At 36.8% G+C, this 18,150-nt stretch overlaps 1 protein-coding gene across 1 annotated transcript in view; it reads right to left on the minus strand.

Moving 5' to 3' along the window:
• Positions 1 to 18,150, minus strand: part of LOC112554352 (spatacsin-like) — a 30,313-nt gene that overhangs the window by 4,869 nt on the left and 7,294 nt on the right. Inside the window, exons 10-37 of the mRNA XM_025222094.1 lie at positions 17,886 to 18,100; positions 17,400 to 17,598; positions 16,592 to 16,801; positions 16,214 to 16,311; positions 15,801 to 15,934; positions 14,870 to 15,013; positions 13,881 to 13,947; positions 13,106 to 13,277; positions 12,676 to 12,902; positions 12,178 to 12,286; positions 11,433 to 11,592; positions 10,923 to 11,118; positions 9,520 to 9,609; positions 8,382 to 8,527; positions 7,809 to 8,003; positions 6,653 to 6,760; positions 5,261 to 5,516; positions 4,828 to 5,051; positions 4,508 to 4,660; positions 3,937 to 4,113; positions 3,485 to 3,649; positions 3,242 to 3,358; positions 2,892 to 3,021; positions 2,480 to 2,628; positions 1,966 to 2,103; positions 1,542 to 1,611; positions 1,151 to 1,330; positions 658 to 800 (exon numbers count right to left, since the gene is read on the minus strand). Of these exons, the coding sequence (XP_025077879.1) occupies positions 658 to 800; positions 1,151 to 1,330; positions 1,542 to 1,611; positions 1,966 to 2,103; positions 2,480 to 2,628; positions 2,892 to 3,021; positions 3,242 to 3,358; positions 3,485 to 3,649; positions 3,937 to 4,113; positions 4,508 to 4,660; positions 4,828 to 5,051; positions 5,261 to 5,516; positions 6,653 to 6,760; positions 7,809 to 8,003; positions 8,382 to 8,527; positions 9,520 to 9,609; positions 10,923 to 11,118; positions 11,433 to 11,592; positions 12,178 to 12,286; positions 12,676 to 12,902; positions 13,106 to 13,277; positions 13,881 to 13,947; positions 14,870 to 15,013; positions 15,801 to 15,934; positions 16,214 to 16,311; positions 16,592 to 16,801; positions 17,400 to 17,598; positions 17,886 to 18,100 (4,372 nt within the window). The remainder of the gene's footprint in view (positions 1 to 657; positions 801 to 1,150; positions 1,331 to 1,541; positions 1,612 to 1,965; positions 2,104 to 2,479; positions 2,629 to 2,891; positions 3,022 to 3,241; positions 3,359 to 3,484; positions 3,650 to 3,936; positions 4,114 to 4,507; positions 4,661 to 4,827; positions 5,052 to 5,260; positions 5,517 to 6,652; positions 6,761 to 7,808; positions 8,004 to 8,381; positions 8,528 to 9,519; positions 9,610 to 10,922; positions 11,119 to 11,432; positions 11,593 to 12,177; positions 12,287 to 12,675; positions 12,903 to 13,105; positions 13,278 to 13,880; positions 13,948 to 14,869; positions 15,014 to 15,800; positions 15,935 to 16,213; positions 16,312 to 16,591; positions 16,802 to 17,399; positions 17,599 to 17,885; positions 18,101 to 18,150) is intronic.

Below are 18,150 nucleotides of genomic sequence, written 5' to 3' on the forward strand. Positions count from 1 at the left end.
TCCATCATGCATTCACAAATCCTAAATTCCACATGTTATACAAACAAAAATCTGAAATGATACTGTCTAACCTTGCCAAGATTTTATATTTAGCGGGAAACAAAATGCTACTCTATGCTAAAGATATTCTTCATCTATTGTGAATTATATATTTTCTTTGTAATGTGTTGTATACTAATCTTTCTGAACAGGCACAAAGGCCTAACAAAATAAACTATTTGTATTCGACACCCTTGTAGCAGAGTTCACCCCCCTAGCTAATCCAGCAGGCAAGAATGGGTACCTGACTCCAAAGAGGGTTGAGGAAGGTAAGACAGAAAAGCATAGGAGATGGGCACCACCCTCACATATAACTGAGGTCTCTAACACATCACTCCCTAACAACCTGACAAAGGTCATGGGACTACCTTTACATATAATTAATGGGCAACATTTGCTGAGTTATATTTTATTATAGCCTAAGACATATATAGCTTTAATTAACTGCATGAGGAATGAGACATCCAGAACTACAGGAACAGTCAAAATAAGCCAGCCAAGAAAATGCACAAAAAAGGGAGCTGTATTTAGAGGTTGAAAACACCAGTTAAAAATCCTCAAGCCAAATCAGATATAAGACCTAAACACTACCAAAATCAAAAGAGATATTTCCCTAACCATGTGTTGATACTGTCTAGCTGCTGCCAACTTCTGAGCACAAATTCGGGCAGCACGGAGGACACTAGAGATACCTTCCATATTGCAGGCAGTTGTGTGGCACTCATGTGCCATAATCAAAAGCTCTGTCTCCATTGATAGCACTGAAACAAAGAAAATTATCTTAGGAGGAAAGACTTCAAACCACACTGCTAGTTAAGTTCCGGTGCTGTACAAGAGAATGTCAAGGTTTGTAAGAGAATCATTCTGCCAAAGAAAGATAACTGGATAAAAATCAGCTCTTTAAATTCTCTTATAATAACCAAGATAAAACATTTTCACATGGCTACATAGATGTATGCTTCACATTTTCCCCTGACCTCTCTTCTATCCCAGGTACATGAGCTACAAACAATTATATCAAAGATAAGATCCAGTTCAAACAAACAATGAAATGAATACAAAGATTTTCCACCAAAAGTGTGACATCATACACTATAAGAAATGCACAGACCTGCATGTGATGGATCTGGAGAATCTATGTCCATGGCTGCCAAGGAGTAAAGTAGCCTGTCCCCAAGCAAAGCTGGTTCTCCACACACACCAACAAGCTGGCTAAATACTTCTCCACGTGCTGTGGGGCGGAAGATCAGGTCTGATGTGCTGATGTTATCACTATCGCTAGCACCCACATCTGTTTTCCCCACAAAAAAAATGACAGAAAAGACCTATAAATAAAAGTTCATATTTGCATGAGGTTTCATTAAAATGATCTGTGTATTACTGTCTTGCATTTATCCACAGAACAGCTGTGGAAGCTAAGGAATATAATCAGCATAGTTTATGAAATTATTTAGCAAGAGAAAATAACATGCATATCCATTATACATAGCATCTTTACTTACCAAATCCATCTTTACCACCAAGATAAATTCTTAGACCTTTCAAGATTTCGTCCACAAGAAATGAGGCAACCTTGGGAAGAAAACAAATTATCAGATGAATTCTGTAAAACCTTAAAGACTCATAAATAAACTCAGTCAATTCAGACTCATTCCTAGTACATCAATACAGCTGATGCTGCAAAGTGCTTTTCAAGTTCACTTAATCACTATCTTGATGCTAGAAAGCATATTTGATTTCACCAATTTTCTATCCACTTAACATAGCCTCTTATTCTGATGATCATTTAGCTTGCCAGTGATAACTATGAAAGCAACACGACGAAGGTCCTCCCCAGCTACCCTCTCCACCAAACCAAGCAAACAAAAGCAAAAATATATTTAAAAAAATGTCTCTGGTTGCTCCAAAAAAAAAAAAAGAGATTACCTCAGCTTCAGAAAGGGTACATGTTGACAAAAATTCTTTAGCCAAGCTGTATCGCTGAGGAAAGTCAGTTTTAAGCAACTCTCGCAGCACTGAAAACTCTTCTGACAAGACAATATCCGCATAGGAACGTCCAACCAACTGTAAAATATAAGGTTTGCTATTATGGCATCATAAACTATGAGGAACTGGAATCTAATCACTTTACTTTAAAGTAATTTTACAGAGTGAAATGAATTTTTGGGCAGCCCATTTCTTCATCATTCATCCTCCCAAACCCTCATGCACACACACAAAGGCATCATAAAAGAGCAGTAACCACTGAAATATGAGATTCATGTAATTCCTTTTAGGAGTGTGAAGAAGATGGTAGTGTTAACACACATGCTAATCATACAGATCATATAGTCATTTCATACATAACATGACAAAATTTTATAAGGGTAGCCATTGTTTATTTTATACACATATAATTTAAGGCATATTTTGCACCCAAGAATTTAAAAAAAACACTTACACAGGACACTTTGTAGACAGTGATTATTCTAAGGCAGCATTGTCGAGCTTGACGACAGCGAGCAAGCAGCTCTTCCATGAGGCAAATAATCTCTTCTTGATAGCTTGGAAGAAAGTTCCAGTTTGGGGCAGCACTTGCAAGACTGATTGCTATAGAAAAAAGCATTTTCTTTTCAATTCTGTTTTAAATCTTTATTTTTAAATGTTTTCATCAGGAAATATTTGATAGATGTACCTCATTACTGAAATTATATTTCTACAAAATATGATCCTCTCTAGCACAGTTTTCAAACTGAACAATTCTGACACAAAATTAAGAACATTAACTTATTGGAAAATACACATACTCCATTTTCAAACCCATTTAATTCACAAGCACACTTTCTCTCTCTCTTGCACAGCCCACAACTCACTGCTCGAGGAACGTGAAAAAGAAGGGAAAGATGCAAGACTGGTTCGTTTGTCTTCAGTCAGCAATAACAGTCTGCAGGCAGGGTCTATGGTGTCCACCGTGATATCCCCTGTGCTGAGACCAATACATGTCTGGAATTGATGGGAAATCATTTAAATTTGTCAATGGCTTACATACTCTGCCTGCTTTCTTTTCCTATGTACACATCAGTGGCAGTGTAGCATTAATTACATATAAGGAAATTCATAAAATTACAAATTAAACTGCAGCAGTTTGTATTCAATAAAGGAGCACTGTTACACACAAGAATCTACAAACATAGATAAAAGGAAAAACAAAGATGCTACTTACATGTGTAATCAACAAATCATCACTGTGGCCTCCTAGCACGCTTGCAAGCTGAAAGCACTCTTTTATTCTCCCCTCTGACAGAAGTTCTCCAATCACTTTCTCCATTTCTTCTCTTTCCTGTACAAACATAATGTTACTTGTCATAGATTTTAAATAACCTAAATATTGGGAATTTTGGGAAATGGCTATGTGTGGTTGTGCACAACTTTGATACATGCCAGGAAATGGCTGTTGTTTTCTTACCTCAGCATTCAACTTGTTGCTTAGTTCCATCTGAGGTCGGGGTACTGTACCCTTATAAAGAAGTTCATTACGATCAGGAGGTGAAGGTTTTAATGTAACCACTTCCTCATCACACAGTGCATCCAGAATGTCCTCCTGCTCTCTGTGACCACCTCCCTTCTCAACCTAAAGTAAACATTATTATTGTCTGCTTTTAACACTATGTTTAAAAAAACTTAAATACTTGGTTTGCAATGATGTCAATGTGAAGGGAAAAAAGAAAAGAAAAAGAAAACCACGTGATTACTAAAAGATTTCACACACACACAGCAATATATAAAAAATATTTAAAACAAGTAAAAAAAATCATGATGCAATGATGTACACAAATGTTAAAACAAAAGTCAGTTACACAAAAATATTCAAAAAAGTTAATTAAAACAGTACATTTGCCACAATTCAATATTTCTCACCATTCTGTGATATACTCTTGCTTTAATGCGACACTGCCACATGCGGGTAAAAATAGCATCTCTGAGTGCGGCCACTTCCTGACTAACATGATCTGCAGCTTTGGTTTCCAGATAGGACAGGGACAGACCACAGATATATGCCTTCTCATCTAAGCTTTCTGTCTCATCAGCTTCCTCCTGTTAATGCATTACATGGAAACAGAAAGCAAGAAATAGCTCAATTTGATAATGCATATGTGCATGTGCAATGTGTACATGTGCATATGTTTGAGAGAGTGTGTGTCAGGGTGCATGCACATGCTCATGCCAATAAAACCTAGGAAATGGTAGAAGATGGAGTAGAAAATGCATCTATTTCTGTAAATATGAAATCTTACTTTCTTTGAAACATTGTTTATAAATACATATTTGACTCTTTTGCATACTTTTATAAAAAAAAAAAAAAATTAAATATGTTGGGTACTACTTACAGAAATACAATTGACTAAACAAAAGATTAAATTCATTTCACCATAATTTCTCAAAAACAAGCAAACAGAGGCCAGACTCACTTGGAAAAGTTTTGCTAATAATTCAGGTGCAAGCTTATATTTGCTGCTCTAACTGAACAGCTGTTCCAATAGTGATGTCGTACAGCACCCGAGATCCATATGCCTGTTGCTTGTAACTGTTGTTTCTCACTTGCAAGCTGTGAACCAGTGATGTCAAGGACATAAATTAAAATCTGTAATAATTTATGAATTTCAAAGACCCCACATTAATTTGTGTTCAGGACACTTACTTTTTCCCATTTTTTAAATAAAAATCGCACCAAACACCCTACAAACACGTAAAAGCATCAACCAGTAACCATCATAAATTAAATGGCCGTTGCCAACAATAAACACACACCTGCTTTAACACAATATGAGATAAGTCCAGTCCAGCACTGTGGCCAAAAAGGTAAGCATCTTCATACATTCCTTGAGTCATCAGCACATTTAGCACCTTTTGGCATTCTGTCCTGTAAGCTGCACTATTTGGTGGGTTGCTAAAGAATGTAGGGAAGTGGACATCTTGTACTTTACACCGATGCAGCACATCCATCATTTTGTACAGCCTCCCAAAGTCCAGCACTAAAATCAAAAGCCTGCTACCAATGAACATGCAGAAGACTTTAAGCATGAGATTGTATAATTTAAAAGTGGCAAAGGACATTAATTTATTCCGTTATGCAAGAAGGTGCAGAAAACACTCTCCCTCTCTTTTTCTCTCTCACATCCATGTTTATGTGCCCATATATACATAAACTCACACACACACAGAGTAAACAATGGCCACTCACCATCAAAGCTAAAGACAAGAGCAATGTTTTCTTCAGCCAGCAAGTGCAGCATGTGAGTCACATCATACAAGCTTGAGGAGTGAGTAAGTTCATATGTAAGAACATGATATGCCATATGCTCCAGCCAGTCAGCATCTCCAATCACCTCTTCTCCAGGGTCCTCACTCTTTACATTCTTTCCTCCACTTGTTGGAGATTGTCTCAGTTGGTTGTCTCGTCTTCTGTCTGCTGAAGCCTTGAAATGTGTGTGGCTTGCCTGTGAGGAACCACGATGCACTTCATATTTTAACTAATAATTTACTCACCAGCATATTTTTAGCTTAACTTCTCCATTTGATCCATAATTTTACTCTAAAAAGTAGCTTTAACTCAGCAAACACTGTCCCTAAAGTCAAAACCCTATTTAACAGTTATATGAATTTGCTCAACTTCATAAGCAAACTTACAAATGATACTATCATATATATCTTCTGAACATATGAATTTTCCCTTAATCGAACACTAACTTTCTTTTGTAAGCAATTCCAGAAGCATTAAGAAGCCAAGTGTAACAGAGAAAGAAATTTGCTCTTGTAAAGTAGTAACTGGCCCTTTCATAACACCACTTGCATAAAAATCCAAAAGGTTTCAAATAACACAGATGAGATCATCCTCTCTATGGTATCAAATAACAGCTGAGATCATCCTCAATAAGGTTTCAAATAAACGAGATCATCCTGAATAAATAAAAACAACAGGGAAATAACAAAAAACCTCTAATCGGTCAAATACTGCCCTGCACTACATGATCATGCTCACTGGCATTTTCACAATGTAGTTGAAAAGAAATAACTGATTGTGGGAAACAATTAAGCTGGTCAATTTTCTAGTACTTCCAGTTTAGTGGATGACTAAAAAAAATGTGTTGAATGTCATTTATCAGTTCTCTCCTTTGAAGCAACACTTGTGCTATCCACATGCTTTTAGAGCTGTGAGTTGAGTATGCTAAATTTAACAGAAAACTGAAGAAGTACAATCTAAGAGAATATTTTTAGTAAAGAAATAAATCTAAATACTTTGCAAAGACATTTAAAAACATTTAGCTAATTTAAACACCCACCCAATCGCCACACCCACACAGTTCATATGTTCATGCAGAAACCCTTCAAATCTTATAGAACAGTGGTTCTTAACCGGGGTTCGATCGAACCCTAGGGGTTTGGTGAGTCGGTCTCAGGGTTCGATGGAGCCTCCGCCACGGAGGTCAAGACACACCTGCAATTCGTGATGACATTAGAAAGGTTCGGTGAATGTGCATATGAAACTTGTGGGTTCGGTACCTCAAACAAGGTTAAGAACCACTGTTATAGAATAACTTGATAATGAAATGTCTATTTTAAAATAAAAACTTACTGCGGATATCATGTCCTTGAAATTATCAAGAGGAACCTTACATCTTTCATAATTCTTCCATGAGATGCACTCAGAAATAAACTGCAGAAATGGCAGTAATGGTGAGGTCTGCACAAAGTATAAAGGACAATAATAAAATATTTTACCCCAAGCCAGCAACTAAGGCTATATCACAGCAAGACAATGGTGTGTGTGTGTGAGATGTTGTAGGTACGCACATGATTATTCTTGATGTAAGTTTGTTATTTGTTTTAAATTATATATATATATAATTGTCACTTGCCTTCTTTTTTCCCTGTTATTGATGTCATGGTGACATCTTTTAATGCTGCACCTTGCAACGAGCTTTATTCTTACTTTTATTTTTAACTTTTACTTTGTAACTAGAACACCTTCCAATCCCATATTCAAAATTGCCCACTGGGACAAGTAAAGTTGATCATTCTCATTGTCAAATGTAGCCAGCCCTGTAAAAAGATGCCACAGAGAAAGAACAGCCTGCCTGAGACATGAGCAAAACCCAGGACAGACAAACCTTCACTGACTGGTGACAGGCGTCACCAGACCACCGAAAATATTATGAAGAAATGTCAATAAATACTAAAGTAATATTACACGATGGTGCAGAAAGAGAACATGTGCAAGTACAAACTGACAATGCTGTTTTGCCTGCCTCAGACAAAGGAGCAGCTTTATAAAAGTGTTGTACTGGATGACCTTCACCTTTTAGTTACCTGAAAATGTTTACTAGAATACACATATTGCCAAACAGTTTCTTATTAGGTCAATGTGTAGCCTTATCAAACCAAAAATATAAGTTACCATGCTTTATCATACCAGCCTTCATGTGTGACCAGTCCTGACAAGTAAATACTTTCCTTGTCCTTACCCATTAGAGGCAAAAAAATAAACCCACCCTCATTCACATCACAAAAACCTGAAAACATAATGGTTGGATATTTTGAAAGGTAGCAGTAAAAAAAAGCTCATTAAAAGATCACTTATCCCACTGGCTAAAGATAAAACAATAGCATTTCAAGTAAGACATTGAAGTAATAAAGCAAAGTGAAAGGAACGAAAAATAATGAAATTCTATTATTACAATTTTTAAATATCTAAAATGCACACCATGTTTCAAACAAAGTTTTTCGCTCACCGGCTGAAATATAAAGAAAGCTGTGGCCAGGGTGCTTTCTGCATGACTCTGCAGATACAACTCAATCAGCTGATCTAGCTGTGCCAATTTCCATTGCACAGCCACCTTCCCATGAGCCTCTACAAATGAAGCATGTTCCTGGGGTGCCAGCATAGCTACCAGCCAGGTACACAGTGACTGCAGCAAAGAAGCACCCTACAAAAAAATTTAAACAAATAATTACTCATTGCTACATTTAGGACCGCAATAAGCAAACTTGGAGACTACAAATTTTGTTTGCCAAAATACTATGCTTCTTTTATGAACATAAAAAATGATTTTATGTATATAGTTGGGTCTACATGTATTTATGCATCAAATATGCATACAACAAAAATTTTGTTTCCCATCTTAAACTGCTTTTTTTATATACAAACATAAAAGATATAGTTGTGTCCACAAGTCTCTCTTCGAGTCAATTGTGCATGAAAATTGTTAAAAACCTTTAAAAGTTATATGACTTTCTTTAATTTACATGACCTCTCATACTGACAGTCATAACATGGGGTTGGTGACCAAGTTTACTTTACTCACACAGCAAGCTGCCAGCTCAGCAAACAGTGGATTGCGTAATACAACAGCATGCATTAGAAGAGACTTCCAGGGATCCGAGGTTGCTAAGGCAGCAAAGATAACTCGGAAAACATCAGAAGCAGCCGAATCTTCAGTGACGTCTATGTCTGGAATAACAATAAAAAGATAACCATGCCAAACTTTCATTTTAAATGTTTCAGTCTCATTTTTTGGACAAAAGTAAATTACTGTTTCTAAAGATTTGAGTAATATATCTATAACAAAAAAAGAAAATTTGTCAAAGAGAAATATGAAGGATTCTTTCCCCTAATTCTTTAAGACTATCCATGGAAAGTTCCAATTATAACTGTAATGGTTGCAATGAGCAAGCTTACACACAGTGATGTGAAAGAAGAATAAGAGATGTAAGCCAAGACTTTTACTGTGCATGCTCTAAAAAAAACTGTAAAAAAAATAAGTGAGTACAAATTTAACAAATTCTACACAATTCACTTCTGCAGCATTGAATATTTTAAAGTTACATTGTGTTTCTAACACAGTAATGTGAATTGGGTAGTGTCCCAAAACACATCACGATGTGTGTAAATAAATGCATATATAAGGGAAGAATCTATTGGCTTCTTCGGGTATTGTTTTACTATGAATTACTCCCCTTAAGGAGCTGAGTCAGTTGGTAAAGAACCATGCTTGAGACAGTCACTGGCTACTCAATTTGACAAGAATTTGCACTTTAACAGCCAAAAATGACAATAGTAAATAATAGTTGAAGGTTAACATATACTGTAATATTTCACTGTTTGGCTCTTTATGTTTGTATATATTATGTAAATAATTCTTTTGACTTCTGCCTCATAACCTGCTTTCGCAACAAGAGATCTCTCTATTCCATACAGTTACCATCTTTCATTTGAATTTAGTACAAGAAAACAAAGACTATATTTTTTCGCAAATCACATTGTTTAGATGGTTTAAAAAATGCTCTTTAAAATGGTGTGTCCATAATGTTTGTCTTTATAGCTTAATAGTGTAAATATTGGAGCACATCCTACTTTGTGCCTCCACTAGTGTTCTAAATGTTCAATGGCATTCCTTTTCATCCAGACTGAATGAGTTGAAAAAACAATCGCAAAACTCTAACCATCATCTGCTGGCATATGAGAGGTGCTGCGAAATGGTTCATCAGTGCTGTCTGCTCCTGATTCATCATCTTCATCACTGCTGGAATATTCTGAAAATATTCATACATTAAGAACTATAAAGTCCTCCTAATTTAATTTGTGCATCTGTAATGCACAGCATCATGATCAAGAAAGTTAGCACTCTCTGTGCTGACCAGTCATGATAAAAGGAAGACAACAGAAGGATAGATATGAAAAGGCACACTGAGTAGATGCGGTGAGTACAGCCTTGTCATTACATGGAATCTTCGATAAGTCAAAAAAGTTCTGCATCTGAAAATATCTGAAAGTTATCATGACATTTGTATGGAAGCTCAACTTGCAATCTTCGGTGCAGTGGCCCAACTTTTGCATTTAGAAATATCGTTGCATCAACACAACTCAAACAGCAACATGCTAATGGTCAATGTAAGCTGAGCTTCCAGAAAATACATGATATTAGTCATTGCAGACTTGCCTGTAATGCATGAAAAGCTTGCTGTGATAGCTCGACATAAAAACTTTGTGAAGCAGCTGCAGAAATGTAATCATAATTTGAAGTCGAAAATGCTAATGGACAGATCTAAAATCTAAGTAATGGCAAGATGGCATAGATGTGACAATAGAAATAAAATGACCTATGAAAAGATGAAAAGTGGTGCAGGCACAGAAATCCATTTAGGAACATACCAACTATTGTAACAGATGTACTGATGAACACTAGGCACAAAACTTCATGAAAATCAACAGGCAAATATAAAAAGTGAGGGAGAGCAGTCACCCTCTAGCCAGTTTGGTAAAGGGACATCACTCTTCATGATGTCCTAGAGCCAATTTCTACATGTTTGTTTTAAGTTGTACTGCTATTTTTAAAAGACAACATTTCTGTTCTGCATGCATTTACAAATAAACACAAAGTATTAAAATGTAACTGTTAACTCTGTCAGAATAAAACAGAATTTTAACTTTAGCACACCTATACAGATGGCTAGTGAAATGTTAAGATTCATGACTTCTGCTTCCTCATAATGGAAGTAATTTTTATTTATTAGAACCCAAAGAAGTGTGACATGACTGCAACTAAAATAACTGCAAACAAAATTAAAAAGGTGGGATACTTTCTGTTTGTCGTATGTTAAACTTAAAAACTAAGAAGATCATATATATCCTCTTGCACATTTTAACCAACTTTTCATTTTGTAACTTCTTAAGAAAGTAAACACGTATAGTTTATGCCCAGCACATTGCTTGTTAGTAGGGAAACTATTCAAAAACAATAAGTCCATACTATAAAGGTTACTTCAATGATAGCTGCCAAAAGGTAAGACAAAATAAATATTGCATAAGGACCTACATATATTACAACAATTGTGAAAGTGCTAACCTCTCTCTGCATGCACACCAATTCTGGCATAGAGGGAACTTCTTAGGTCATGGCTGCCAGATGCTAAGCCTCCGGTTAAAACAGCTTTCACGTCTGGCATAGATACAGTGGCAGTGTTGGTATTGGCATTGGCAATGACATAATAAAGATGGTCTCGCACATGACGACTTGGGAATTGATGCAAAATGTTCTGCAGCTGTAGATAGAAATTTAAAGAATATCAGTTTTGTAAACAATGTGCCTTCACTATATACACAATAATTATTACATAAATAAAATAATTATTATATTGCATTACATCTTCATATTATTTACATATAATAAGGCATTACACTTTCATTAAAATGGATGGTATACCACTACTTTTCAATATTATGGATGCAGTGTTAAAGTTGCTGCTGACTGAAACCCCCCAAAAAACTTTTTAAAAATCATAATTTCAAGAAATGTATCGCCTGTGAATACGTAAAAGCCTTTAAAGCTTTTTCTCTGTATTAAACCACTTCTCACCTGTGTCTTGGGAAACTGGTGTAGTTGGGCAAACCACACAAATGGTAACCAGCAGTCTTCTTTGGCACAACCCTCAAGGAAACGTGTAGACATCGGCAGACGAAGATGACGACAAATCAACATGACGAGTGTCCACTTCAGTGCTGCTTCTACTCCAGTGCTGAAGAAATCAGAAATTTAACTTGCATCTGTGTGCGTATATGTGTGTGCATATCCTACAACAAGAACGAAATTAACTTCAAATTTTTTAATTTTTTTTTAAATGAAATGGCTGCCAAGGTATGCTGGCAGGATAATCCAATGCGATAAGTTCTTCCTGTCTGGGCAGGCTAAAATTCTCCGATAAAACAAAAATATTTCAGAAAAAATGCATGACACATGCATCAGATAAGAGAAATTTGGCAGATTCTCTTTCTCCTTTTCCAGCCCCACCATCTGGAATTCTCTGCCCCTTTCCAAACTTGAACCTTTCAAGTCCAGCCTTAAACCCACCTCTTTAAGACTTTTCATAATCCCCCAAAATCCTCTGCTCAGTTCTCAATTTCTTATCTTTGTCCATTCATGAACTTTATTCACATTTAATGTGGTGTCATCTGTGTGTTGTTGCTTGTAATTCTTTGTGGTGTGGTAAGCTGTCGGTTTGTTGGTAGTCTTGTGCATAGTACATTGAGCTCACCTCCACACAGGCACCTGCACTGTACAAATTCAGTTATTATTATGTATGACAATCACTACTGTATCATACCTATTCAATCCCTCTCGCCGAATGTCATCAGATACTGCTTCTTCTAAACTAGCAACCAGCTGACGTCCATGGCGATGTTTGCTCTTTAAGCAAGACTGAAGTAAAGCAACTGAAGACAAACCATAAAGAGGGGAGGGAATGAACATTTTTTTCCCCCTATAAGGACTCCAACATTTAACATAACTTAATCTGGTGTTCCTAATACTGTATATGAAATTTGGTCCTTTTTTAATTCCTTCCAATAGAAACAGACAGCTGTATTAGACAAGCATGGTAGACAAGTTACTGAGAACACAAGCAAGATACACTGTAAACAAACACTGCTAAAGTCAACTGAAGCTGTGGAGGGGGGGGGGGTATAAAATCCATGATGAACAAAGAAATATCGGGAGAATAACAGAAAATTACCAGATGCAGCACGGTTAGTCTATAGTTACAGGGGAAAATCTGCTGATGTTGTTCTAATTTGCAAGACGCACAAGACATGTAGCACCTCACCAACATCTTGCTCGCAAGCAAGCAGTTGCTCTTTCCTCTTCTCAACTGGACCCGAGATGCTGTGAAGGTTTCGGGCCCGTAAAATTTCTCCTGCACTGATGTATGCACGAAGAACAATGCTGTCCCGACCCATCATCTCCACAAAGGCAACACAGGCACTGGAGATCTGTGGACTGTGAAAATGTTTCACGGCCAGCCACAGTGCCACTCCACATGCCATGTGAAGTCTGCAACAGTAGTGATACATGAAATACATGAAAACCTAGATCGCATATTAAAACTCTAAATGAGCCGCCTATTTACATATAGTTTATCTCCTATCACCATTTGTAAGATCTTAATACACAGCTATTCTTTCATTTAAAACTGTGATGAACAAACTTGTGCTCCTCGAGGAGTAACAAAGAATAAACTAACCTAATTTTTTTACCTTTTCTGTGACAGAGTTGTTGTTCCTTGATCAATTTCATCTGCTAGAAAGGCTAAAAAAGCGTAAGTGGGGCGGCCACGTTTCAAATAGTAAGAGAAATTTAATTTCTCATTGGCAGCAAAGCGCCTGACAAGTTCTCCATGGGAAAAGTATGGGAGAAAGCGCACACTCTCTGAAATAAAAAAATCATATTTTATAAGAATACAGCACAAATTTTAAATCCAATGACAAGATGCCAACCTTTTTACCAAGTCTGGCATCATCACAAAATATGCTCAAACTTTTCAACTCACACACAACCTCAACATCAAAATACATATAAAATATGTTGATGGTGGTATGTGATCCCTGCCAACCTATGGTACATCTACCGCAAATGCAACATCATTGGCTACAATCTATTTCAAGATCGTCTCTGACAATTTGCATGGTGGTGTACTGCCAAAAAAGAATTTAGATTTTGAGTAGATGTCAAGGAAACTTCTCCTATTCAGCTGTATGCTTCTGTTATCCTTAACTTCAAATTAAGATATACAAAATGAAATACTTGCACTCTGTGAGTGTAAGCTCAAAGTCAAACCAAGGAATAATTTGGCTCTCAGACTATAGATTCTGCTGTACTTTTTCCTGAAGGATATTACCATAACCAGATATCACCAACATTTTACTTCCCTCTCACAATATAAACCTTGGTTTGGTTTCTGCTGTATTCTAATCTAAACATAAGCTGTAGTTGTGTAAGTCATGTCAGTCATTGCAGGTAAGATGTATCTACCTTCTGCAGCTTTGGTGTGTGTTGACTGCCATCCAAAGAGTCTTCGTGAATCCAAAGGTGTATTCCCCTATAACAATAGTTAAAATAAAGGCATGCTTTAAAAACAAAAAGAAAATTTCTTTGGATGATGTCTCATTCCCCCTGATGCTGTACAATTACAATTTTCAAAATTCTTCCCTTATCAGCATCTCTTTAAATTCCCTTTGATAAGACAGCACCAAAATCAGGGGGATGATGTATGAAGATGGACAAATAACCAAATTAAAGGACTATGAAAAAAGTGCCAGTAGATTTAAAGCAGGCATAACATTTCTGTTCAGAAGCTTAAATCTCCTAGGAAGCTTGTCTGCTTTTTATCTTCCCATGATGGGGTAATATGAATATAAAATTGCTGACCCTAATAATTTATGTGGTATGGTTCAAAGATATGTTCTGAGATTTTCATTTCTGCCACAAATACCTTTGATAGTGCTCTCTCTCTATATATATATATGAGCAGAAAAAAAAAGATTCGCACATATTTAATGTTCTATGACTGCAACTGGGGTGTGAATAGGACCATCTGAAGCCTGAATTACAGTTTTTCAAATGAATAGAGCAAGCTGGGAGCAGCTGCTGGCTATAGCTTTCATCATCACATATGGCATTCTATAGACATGTTTGCATGTTCTTTGAATGTATTACTCTTTGTCAAGCGCCATAAACTTGCTCATAGGGGTGGGATATGTTCATTTTATTTATGTGTGTGTGTGTGAAGAAATGGATTTTCAAAGAGATTGCATGCTAAATAAAAGAAAACTAGTACTTATGTGTTTATATACAAGCAGTGTCTGCACAACATAAATTACTAAAAAAGTGTCACCTATTTTAAAAAAGCAAGCCAAAAAAGATAGCTGTAAGATGGATACTGTGAAGAAAAGATAAGAACACTGTTAAATGGTAGCCAAACAAAAAAAAATCCAGAATCATGTCCATTAGTTGCAATTTACCTCAAGCAGCTGGTATAAGCTTATGTCAAAATGGGAGTTGTCTGCACTTGGGGGCAAAAGGGCTGCCAGCAGCTTCGGGAATCTCTGCAGAGATGACTTGAGAAGGTCTGGCATGACCCCGCAAAATGCTTCTCCCTCTTGTCCCTGGACATAAGACAAATGGTATTTCTGCTGTGCAAGATATGAGGCACTCCAGGTGGAATGACTACTAAAAGATGGAAGTCAAGTTGCAGGAATGTTTACATAAGAGTGCTACTGGGGGTTATTGGAAGAGCTCACCCTCAAAGTAGAGTTTTGCATTATCTGGGGCCGTTTTATTTTGGTAGTAACAATTCAATGTCCAGACTCCATGGAAACTACTTCATGTTTTTTTTTACCTCCGGACATATTTGCAAATCAATTTATAACTATAGCTCCAGAGCAAAACATCATCTGCAGGGTCAGGACACCACTTTATAACTTTGGAAATGACACTTTTCCTTGAGATCCCCATGTTGACCCAGAGCAACATCTTGCCCTTGTTTTATAACTTTGATTCCAGGTGGGTTGTATGAAAAGAGATGTCACTTCTTTAGAGTCAAATACTGAATGAACTTTGTGATTAGCCTTTCCTTCCATATGTTTTGAACCACACTTTAAGAGATCCTTAAATAACACCAGATAACTGAAGGACAAGCTGACCCAGTGCTACTACCTTTCGGTTTCAAACTCGCTATAGCTTTTACAGCTTTACAAAATAGGCAAAGCTGGTGGTATGATAACCATAACATAATGCAAAAGTTAAAACAAAAATATTATAATACTAAGCTATGTTTGCTTGGTTGTATAAATATAAAACACACACACATGCAAATGTATGTGAATGGCACCGATTCAGGCAACCATAAAGCCACAATAGTTCTGCAGGTTGGTTTACCTGTGCAATGCTCACCTCAGGTAGATATGCCATGCTTGCAATTGCAGCTGTAGTGTGACCCTCTTTTAGAAGCTGAGCTACTGTCCAGTCATCAGATTTCCAGTGAACACGTGCTACACTAAGGCTGGCAGCAAACATTTTGCTAGGGTCTGATCCAAGGATTAAAGAACAAAATTAATCAAGGAAAATAATACCATATACTAATTCTAAATTTTTCACTTCACCTGCCTGCGCACACATAGTGACAAATTCATACACACAGTCACAATGTGACTTACATGTTGCTGTATGCACCCCCACCCCACATCTCCACACTTAAACACAAAAGATGCATACATGGGCACATAAGAATGTGCACATATGGACTTATTTGAGTGCACATATACATACACTTTAACACCAAAACTGTATGCATATTTCTAACATACCATATGGCTGTCTGATGAAAGAGTGAAGACAAACAAAAGGCATAAACCATGAAGCAGCATTACTACTATCTTCTGGCAACAAGATTTCCACATCCAGCCTGTAAATCCAGAAAAAGGAACCTATCAATCCCACAAGGCCTTATGTCTTGTATTAGAAATATATCATGGAGATTTATGCCAAACCTATCCATTATCCCTAAGTCTAGTTTACTTGTTTAACATAAAACTAATCTAGCAACACTATACCATTAAAAAGGTTAGACTGAAGCAAAACAGAATAACATCATATGTAAAGAGAAGATGAACAGGACCTTATTATCAATAGATCATCTTTTTTTTCAATCAGTATCAAACAGTCTGTACAGAGAAAGCACTCACTCATGAATGGAACAGTACTGCCATAAGGGCACAATAAAGCCATGACTGGTGCAGTACTCTGCAAACTGCCGATGGAATGTCTGCATGATCTCAGGCAAGCAGCCATGCAGTGGGTGTGGCACATGAAACAGACCTTCCAAAAGGCTAACCTGGTCCTCAATACACAACTGTAGGGTGTGCAATACATGCACAAACTGGCTGCTTCTCTGCCTGTATAGGTTTTGGAAAGAAAATGTTAGGAGACAACAAACAAAATTAAAACAAAAATACCTCAGACAGTGGGTTTAAAAGTTCTCCCTGAAAACATGTAAGATACTTTGTATGCATGTGTGTGTGTGTGCATGCATGTGCATTCACATATGAGAGAGACAGTGCATATGGCAGCAATTAATGTATAAGATACTCTGTAAGATACAGAGAGAGGGTGTGTAAGGAGGGGGAATTGAGAGAAAGAGAGGTGTTGTCTTTGTTGAGAGAAAAATTTAGGCTGAAACTGTAGGAAAGACAGGCTCTAAAAATGATGCAGACTTATAGCTACTTACAATATAATATTTTCACACACTGTTAAGTGTCAGTAGCCATTCTTAACGACAAAGACGTTTAGGCAAGCTTAATGTCATGGACTAAAGCCAAAATGTATTCAAAATGGTTTATAAGCAGACTACACATATAACTCAACCAAAATATAAATATGTAATGTGCACTGTTACTCCAAAAACTGGAAAAGAAGGGTGGGAAGAGATAAACTACCAATCCTTCAATGTAATTCCGCAACAAGGATCCAGAACTCTTACAACACAATTTTTACCTAAGTATATGCCTTTTGATATGACTCTGGACAAAGTTGGCACTGGAGCTGAGATCTTGAATGTACTCCTCAAGGAAATTTGCAGCTTGCTCTGTGCTCACAGCTGCATCCAGGACTTTGATAGCTTCATGAGCATTATTCCGCCCCAGCCAAAACTTCCAAAGATTTCGAAGTGAGCTTCTTGTTGCTAAGCTTGTCTCTGAAAATTCAGATAATGCAGTTTAAAAAAATTCATCTCATTCTTAATATATTCTCTTACTGCCTAACAACTAAAGAATATACATTGTGAAGTCATTTAGAAATGGCCTCCAAACATCTCAACAACTGAAATAGTGAAACACATTTTACAAAAACTATACAAAAAAAAAAATTATAAAAAGAACACATTTTGAAACTACGAAAGCATTTCTATGAGATTAAAGATTTAAGTGTGTCATAAACTATAAGAAAGTTGATAATTGAACAAGAGGATATTTCTAAATGTACCTCCATTCAGTATTTTTGCATCCAGCAGTACTTTATCTTTTGTTTCTTCATCCCACTGCTGTAGCCAAAGCAAGGCTACAACACAGTATGGGCCCACATGACTTTCAGACATCTGACCCTCTGTGTTACTGGCCAGGTCTCTCACTTTGGTCACAACTTGACTGCTGACTGGACTCAGAAAGGCTGCTATGGGATTTGCTGCTGACCACAATGGGCTGATGTACAATAACACAGATATCAGGATAATGCACAGATAGTTTTATGT

The sequence above is a fragment of the Pomacea canaliculata genome, linkage group LG13, assembly GCF_003073045.1.
Source record: "Pomacea canaliculata isolate SZHN2017 linkage group LG13, ASM307304v1, whole genome shotgun sequence".
Taxonomy (NCBI): Eukaryota; Metazoa; Mollusca; class Gastropoda; order Architaenioglossa; family Ampullariidae; genus Pomacea; species Pomacea canaliculata.